The sequence below is a fragment of the Pterocles gutturalis genome, unplaced genomic scaffold (assembly GCF_000699245.1).
Source record: "Pterocles gutturalis isolate BGI_N339 unplaced genomic scaffold, ASM69924v1 scaffold2324, whole genome shotgun sequence".
Classification (NCBI taxonomy): domain Eukaryota; kingdom Metazoa; phylum Chordata; class Aves; order Pterocliformes; family Pteroclidae; genus Pterocles; species Pterocles gutturalis.
This window is the reverse complement of record NW_010135351.1, coordinates 2,437-10,830: the sequence shown is the minus strand read 5'-3', so window position 1 is coordinate 10,830 and position 8,394 is coordinate 2,437. Positions and strand designations below refer to the sequence as shown.

The window sequence follows — 8,394 nt, the reverse complement described above, 5'->3', positions numbered from 1 at the left end:
TTATTATATAATATATAATAATAATGCCTGGCCCAAACTAGATGGTGTGAGTATCCTTTCCATTTCACAATTTATGGTGTTTGGGCTGATGAATAACCCGGAATACCCTTACACCAAGGTAAACAGAGTGCCATCAGGGCTGGTCTGGGGTTGAGAACTCTGTTTATCTTTCATGGTTTGTAAACTCTTCATAGAGATACAGGGCTATTGTGTTGATTTTGGCAACCCAACTAGACAGTGCAAAGAATTTCCAGTCAGTAATAAGAAAATGGACCATCTTTGTGAGGAAAGAGAGAACAGCAAGACCTCTTGGTGAAAAACTCCTAGAAACTTGGTCTCTTGGATAATTACAGGCTGAGCGTTTGGCATTTTATCATCTAATTTTCTAGATAATAGGGAAGTGGAAAGAGAACATGACAAAGATTTTATGAGCATTTGATTCTCTGAAGAATTTTAATTCTCCCAAGTGATGAGCTACCAGTAGGAAGGTTAATCTTGTTCTGAATCATGGTAAAGAGTAGGAACATGTGGCCAGAGTAGGAAGATGTGCAGAGATGGTGATAGTGAAACCACAACCTTAGGCTAAAGTCCTGTATTTCATTGGCTTCAGTGGGTCTTGTCAGTTTTGTTTCATACAAAAGCGATTGTGAGACAGGGTGTGGGAATATGTTTAGAGCCTACTGATTGTAGCTGTTTATTCTGATTTAAATCAATAGTAAGCCTATGCTGCTTCTAAAAACCTATTCACATTACAAAGTGTTTATTTTCAAATTTATAATTGAACATATGTAAAAAAAACCTAAACCCCACTTAATTCCTAGAGTGCATGTGGACTAACAAGTGCATTCAAAAATATATTTTTCCTGTCTGAACTAGAGTTCTCAGATGTGGGACCCTAAACCATATTAAATACTATGTTTTAGTAAAATATCTTTGTCATAATATTGTCAGACTTGAAAAAGAAGAAATCAGAATGTCAGGATGTTCTTAAATGTTTTTCTGAGTCAGTGGGTTTTGCTTGAGGTTGTGTAAAAACTGCAAAAGTCATGAAAATAGATAACAAGGGTGTAATATTATTTTTACTACTAAGTTTTTCAAATTCTTAATTCTAAACTTAAAATGCACTGAACATATCACAAAGGAGACAAAACTTTTGAAGCTCTTTACTTTTCAGCAGGTTCGTAGTCTTTTCCACAGTCAAGTAATTTTTTTCCTTTCTCTTTCATTTGTAGTACATTTATGATAAATGTACAGCTGGTGTTATTGTCAGCATCATGGTTCCAGTACCGTTATTTGTGAAGACAGGTTGAGATTAGCCAGGTTAAAATAACTTCTTTAACCACAACCAGTGTTTTGGTTTCTGGCATAGTTCCACAAGTAGTGACAGGGACACTGATGATGAGGTTGTAAAGTGCTGATATGGCAAGAGTTCATTACTAGCTGAGATGCTGAAAACTAATGATTTATACAGCCACCCTGTCAGCCTCAGCTGATCACAACATCAACTTTTTTATAATGAAGGAGTTCTGAGAAATAATTAAGTAGTGACTTCCTAGTGAGAGACTTAGACCACAGTAGCATGAATGGCATACTGAGAAATGTCATAGTGTTGTACATTATTTTCAGGACTTGTATGCTTCCTTTGAGAAGTCATTTTTAGCACAATAATAAATGTTTCAAGTTTCAGGAGTTGTCTTTTTGTTAAATTTCAGGATCAAACTATGTGGGCATGTTTAGCTGCTATGGCTGTTGCCAACAAAGACATGGCTACAGCAGAAATCGCCTATGCATCAATTGGTGAGGTAGGAAAATGGTGTTATTTATTTCCAGTTAAATTGTTGCAAAACTGATTTTGTTAATTAATTTGCCTCATTGAACTTGTACATCTCGTTAACAGATTGACAAAGTTCAGTATATCAATTCCATCAAAGATCTTCCATCAAAAGAGTCAAGGATGGCTCATACACTGCTGTTCAGTGGGAACACCCAAGAAGCTGAAACCCTGCTTCTACAAGCAGGCCTTATTTATCAAGCTATTCAAGTCAACATTGATCTTTACAATTGGGATAGGTAGTATTTCTTTAAATGCGATATGTTTATAAGCAGCCTTACTGAGGTAACCAGTAAATTATTTAGATCAGTTGTTTTATTGCAGATAGTTAGCTGACTAATTTCCTATCTGTAATTGCCCAGAGCTGTAAAAAGATGAAGTAAGTCATATCCTGACAATAACCAAATAAGTAACTGTTTTTCTGTCATATTTAGAAGATGCAAGTATTCTGTGATAGAAGTCCAAATCATGCTTGGAAGCATTTTTAAATGCCATTTTGCTTTTTCATTATTGTTAACACTGAAAAATCCTTAGCAATACCTCGAACTGTACGTGACCCTCAAAGAATTAAGGCTATTTTGAAATGTCTTGTTGCTAAAAATAGGTATGTGGCTATTCAGACTCCCAGCACTGTGTAGGTGGATAAAATATGAATTAGGACTGAGAAAACAAAGTAGGACTTTCTTCTTTAAACAAAACCTCACATTTTATAACAGAATCTTCTGAGGCCATTTACGACTAATTTCTCTGCTATTATATTGTGGGCAAATAGTTGTTTTTTTCCCCACATATCTGTGTTTTTTATTATGTTGCCTAATATGTATCATCTAAAAACAGTGCATCAAACTTTAGCATTCCGTATGCCCTGGAGAAGAAAACAGATGTGAGAATAATCAATTATACTAATACAATGACTGATCTTTCCTGCCTATAGGATATTCGTAAATGCTGTGTAGCATACACCATAAATGTGTGTTATGACACTGTTCAGAAGCAATTCCTGACTATAATAAAGTTATTAAAAAATATTAGTTCTGCCCCTTTATATTGAGTGCTAAACTCTAACCATTCTGTTTTATTTCCTTGAAATAAAAGGAGTCCTATTGTCAAACTCCAGTGATATGATGAGGTTGTCAACAAAAATAATTGTTGGATGTATTTCATAGCTTGCATCATAGACAGTCTCCTTCTTTGGCTACTTTTAACCTTCTGTGACTGATGCTAATGTAAAACTGCTTGGCACTATAGATTAGGAATCTTTGCCTGCAGCCTAAATGTTTTTCAGTGTATCGTTTTGCAAAACCATGGTGATTGCAGCTGTGCCAGAGCGTTTCTATAACCTGACAAGCCCATTTCTGTTTTATTCCAGGGCTCTAGAACTAGCGGTAAAGCACAGGACGCATGTTGACACAGTCCTGGCTTATCGACAGAAGTTCCTAGAGGACTTCGGTAAAAAAGAAACGAACAAAAGATTTTTGCAATATGCAGAAGGTGTAAGTGTTCCTCAGAACTGTTCCTACAGCTTTAGGTCAGCCTGGTTTTTGTAGACAGCTTGGGATGGTGGGGGGAATTGCTCTTACATTTTCCTTCTTTGGTTCAAATGTGGACACAAATCCTAAGATTTTACATCTGAGTACAAGTTCCTAGCCTGATGTGTGACTACTTGCTAGTAATAGTTGTGCATGTGTTTTGTTTGAAGGCACAGATACAGAATGTATATATTTAGTATCTGGCAAGGATTGTACAAATGAAGGCACAGTTATTTTCTATAAACTGGGAGCTAGACCTTGGTATGGTTGAATATGTACCTCTTAAATGTCTTCAACATTTTAAAGTAATTTTATGGACAGCAACAATAGAAATCTTTGGAGGTATCCAGATGTAGATTAAGAGTGAACTACGAACCATTCTGCCAAATATGACAAATAACTAAATACACAATTTCATCAAACCTCTGGAAATCCCCTACATCCTCAGTAGGTTGTTTCAATTTATTAGCATTTCAAAGATCTTAAAGACTGAGGACAAATCTTACAGTTCGTAAGCTAGAAGTATCTTAGATTCCACTGGACTACTTCTGTGCATTTCCTTTATGAGAAGCACCACATGTACACCTTAGCAATTTAATTGAGCAGCCCTTTTGTCCTTCGTGCTCTTCCTCTCGCTGTTCCTAAGCATTCTGAGGGTGAAACTATGAAAAGAGATTGGCACTTTGACTGAGTCAGATCCTTTCATCCACTGTAGCTGATGGAACAGGAAATAAGTCCGAGCTGTTGGCTCAGATCTTTTAACTGGACAATGCCCATTACGCTTTTGACAGAGCTCGATTTCCAGTATGAATCATTAGCTTTTAGCACTTCTAAGGACATTTCATTTCCTAAGCAAGAATAAAAGTCTACACATTACCTAGCCCTTCAATGAACTGTTCTGCAGTACTTTGCCTTGTAAAGACAGAAAAATAACAGAAGAGATTCCAAGCACTCTTATCATGCAGCAATTTTGGCTGCTACACTGGAAGTATGTCTTCGACATACTTTAAATCCATTATTGAGCAACACTCATGTTAATCCCCTGGTGCTTCTGAAAGAGACTTTTAAAATAATTTTGTCTTGTCTTTAAATCATGAAGAAAAATGTAAAACATCAAGTTTCTAGAAGGGTTCCTAAGCGGTAACACCTGTCAGTGACAAGGTGTGAGCAGAGTGATGCAAGCGGTGCCTGTTTCACCTTACACTCAGTCTTGAAACTTGGGTCTCAGACTGCAGAAGATTCCTGGAGTGAGGAAGTCCTTTTCTGCATCTGTATTCTGGAGGTCTTGTCTTCTGGATCTGAAACTAGGAAGTACTCTACTTAATGAAGTGGCTGTTGGCTACAGTGGTAACCAAATTCTTAATGCAGTCTGTTGGGCTCAAATAGCAAAGTTAGAAGGAAATGTTAAGGGCATTGAAGAGAAAAGTAAGATTTTGTGCTGTTATTCCTTCCTAGGGGAAAAAAAAGGGTCATCTTCTCCCTTTCACCACCTAAAGCTCTTTCAGACTTAAGTAAGGAGTTTTTACCTCTTTCTCTATACTGCAGCTGAGAGCACAGATCTGCAATCAGATACGGAATCTAAACAATGTGCTTAGTTGTTATATCTCACATCTTTATGTATAAAGAATTACGAACCTAGTATGTATACTGAGAATTCATATCTTGGCAGTTACTAGGTGTCCCTGGCAATGGTTGTTGCCTGCACTGGCAAGTAGCTCTCTGGGCTAGATGGCAGAATTAACCCTATATGTGGTATGTTTAGCATCTGTGTGACATCTGTTAAAGCAAACGCGTTCTTTCTTAGAGCTCCATAAAGGTTTTAGTCATCAGATCCAAAGCACCTGGATATCCAGTAAATGTGTCCTGAATCAAGGGACTAACCTTTTCACATGAGCGTGTGGGTATTGCAGTTACATCTTCCATCGTGGAGAATCTTCCTTGTTATTTCATGACTTAGTTAACAGAATAACAGCTACTCTGAAAATTCCCTGTGCAGTAGTTGAGATTTTTTTCCCATCCCAACTTTGACAGTCTTAATTCTCCAGCAGTGAAACTGAACTTCACGATTACATTTTTTGCCCAGTTTTTGTCATGTTTCTATGGTCATCCAGTGCACCATGATCCATTCTTTCTTGTCAAGCATTTTTGGAAAGAAAGCCGACTCTTTTAACCTGCTGTACCATGGATATTTTGCTATATCTATTGCCTGAAGTTTCACTGAAATAGGATACAGCCAGAAGATGACCATTCTCTGTTGCTGGAGAAATGCCAAGATAAAGCTAAAACATTTATTGATGACAAATTTCAAGCAGAAATCTGATTTCTGTTATATCAGATAAGTAGTGTAATATGCTGTCAGTTTACTTGGTGAACTTAGGTGCAGTCAAAAGACATCACTGTGTATATTATTGATAAAGGGCTATATTCTTGGTAATAGGACACAGACGTCATTACATTTAGATTAGACGCAAGTTGATACAAGTTATTTTCATGTTTTAATGTTGGGATTTTTTTTGCCAGACACAATGAGATATATTATTATTTGTTAAAATATGTCAAGCTTGTTTTATTTTAAAGGTGGAAAGCTCAGTTCGTTAGAACTCAACTGTGCCTTCATACATTCCATTAGTGTAAGTTGTCACTTATACACGAAAAACTAGATAATCATTGATATGGTCATTTTGTAATTGTAACTTCAAATTGTCCTGTTAGTGGACAGCTGTCTGTTTGACATGTCTATATAATATTAGTTGACCTCTGCATATTCTCTTTTCTATTTTTACAGCTGGAAGTGGATTGGAATAAAATCAAAGCCAAAATAGAGATGGAAATTGCTAAAGAAAGAGAACGAGCAGCAGCCGGTCCTGCAGTGAGAGCTAGTGTAACTGTACAGCAATAACGGTCCTTTTGGTCACCTTAAGAAGTGCATCTTTAATATTTTGTACTGGCATAAAATAAAAAAAAGCCACAGCAAACATTTTGAGGGGAACAGGAGTGAGAGCTGGTGTAGTTCTTGTTAATTGTTGGATGACAGGCAGGATTACTTGTTTACTACAGTCTCATTTTGAGCTGGGTTTATGTTCTGATCCCCTATCTCCAGTGAGTAGCAACACTGTAGTCCTTAATATATGTATGAGAAAAAAGGGAAATTAACTGTCTTTCCATTAGTGGTTTTTAAATTTTCATTGCCATTAAAATTATTTAACCTTGGTTGCCTCTAAGTACCGACTTCCCGGTTTAAGCACCTAGTTAGTTAAGCAGTTTGGTTATTTCTGCAGCCTCAGGGACCTCTGGCTTCATTTAAATTGCCCTAAAACAAATTTAGCAAACTGTAAGCATTGAAATTAAAAAAAGGAGCTTGCACCTATAAAGTACAAAAGATTATTTCACTCACAGTTACAGTAGTACATATTTCTGCTAGTACATATGTACTAGCAAGTTTAACAGATAATTCAGATTACTTCAGCAACTCAGGTTCGTCACTGTAGCAAACAGTTTAGCAGTAAAGGCTGTTTTCTTTGATAATGTGTAAATTGTTTAAAATCCTATGGAATGTGCTTTGAATGTTTTTTGAAGTACCAAACAACATTGTTGGTTGGTTTTGTGGCATCTAACACGTGTAACTGACAACAATGTTGAGAGCTTCCTTGAGGTTAAAATATCATATCAATTTAAAATAAGAAGAGCTTTCCATGTATTTTTTCTGCCCAAAGCACTTGATTTGAAAATACTGTTTTTACATTTGTGTTATTTCATCAAGATATATTTTTCTTTGTTTTACATAAGAAGGTGGCTGTGTATCTTAGATGTTCTTTGCAGAAGTCCTTTGCATTATAAATACATGAGCAGGTTATCCATAACTAACATTGTATAATATGTATCTTTGAAATGTTACCATCAAAATGTTACATATCTGTATATCTGGCAAATTGCTTCTGTTTTGTAAATCATTATATGACACTTTTTTGCATAGCTCAAAAATTTCTTAATAGAAACAAAAAAAAAGGGGTTTTTTAAAATGTATCTAATGGATGATGCATTAGGTGATCTCCATTGATTTATGTGACTGTTAAATAAAACAACAATTTTGATGTAGCTCATTTGAAGCTCCACAGTATTCTGGTGGACTGACATGGGGCAAAGTGAACACCTTCACCTTCCATTGACTTTCAGAAAGCATTTACTAGTTCCAGCGTGAACCCACAAATATGGCTAATGGCAAGTGTTTCATGTGAAATTGATGAAGCCTGGCTCAGATGTGTAATGCAATGTAAGCAAGTTTTGAAGGCCAGTCTGGTGGTGGTACAACGTTCGGGGCCTCAGCTCAATCTTGCTCCTTTATTCTTGGGCCACTTGGAAGTACGGCAGAGAGCAACTTCACTCCGCTTCTTAAAAATGCCCGGCGCGACAATTAACCATTGCAAAGATGAGGTAAAGCAATGGAATTGATGCCACACTTGCAAAGGTCCTGTCTTAGACTGACTGCCCTCCAGGCTGATGTCGATGGCATTCACAGAGAGCAGTACCGCAGTACTTCGAGCTGGATCTCCGTGTCAGTGTTAATGAGAAGTGTTGTAGTTTGTAGGCACTGGGAAAGGTTTTTTAGTTCCTAGGCCAAAGCACGATAAAGACCTTAAGGTACTTATTGCTGATCACCTCTGTTTTTTTCCATGCACATCCAGTCCTGAACTACATGCTGTGCTGAGCATGTTTGTTTTAAATAGACAAACAAAGAATAAAAACCAAAGAAAACCAAATATTTTGGAAAAGTTCTGTTTGTTCTTTATTTGCACCAGGTTCTAATATGCAGGTAACCTGGTACAATTCCAGCCTTGGGTGTGAAACCTCAATTTCAGAATATTTTCAGAAGAAAACGTTCTTATGTCTCACCTGGGATTGTTTCAGGGTTTTTACAGAGCACAACTGCAATTTCAAGAAAAGTGCCATCTGTTCAGTCCAAGATATTTTTGTGGTAGTTTGGGGGTTTCAGAGTTCTGCATCATATTTGTCTGTACCCGTTTTCAGTCATTTTCG

At 36.8% G+C, this 8,394-nt stretch overlaps 1 protein-coding gene across 1 annotated transcript; it reads left to right on the top strand.

Annotated features, from left to right (window-relative positions):
* The first annotated feature begins 1,691 nt into the window (after positions 1-1,691).
* On the top strand, positions 1,692-6,382 carry LOC104467873 (intraflagellar transport protein 80 homolog). The gene is made up of 4 exons (XM_010081833.1): positions 1,692-1,802; positions 1,898-2,070; positions 3,201-3,324; positions 6,146-6,382. The coding sequence occupies exons 1-4, from the start codon at positions 1,722-1,724 to the stop codon at positions 6,257-6,259; spliced, it is 492 nt and encodes a 163-aa protein (XP_010080135.1). The 5' UTR covers positions 1,692-1,721; the 3' UTR covers positions 6,260-6,382.
* Positions 6,383-8,394: the final 2,012 nt, after the last annotated feature.

Excerpts from the sequence above, each read along its gene's own strand:
- LOC104467873 (XM_010081833.1), top strand. The coding sequence starts at position 1,722 with ATGTGGGCATGTTTAGCTGCTATGGCTGTTGCCAACAAAGACATGGCT. Across the intron at positions 2,071-3,200 it reads GATCTTTACAATTGGGATAG|GGCTCTAGAACTAGCGGTAA; the intron begins GTAGTATTTCTT and ends GTTTTATTCCAG. Across the intron at positions 3,325-6,145 it reads TTTTGCAATATGCAGAAGGT|CTGGAAGTGGATTGGAATAA; the intron begins GTAAGTGTTCCT and ends CTATTTTTACAG.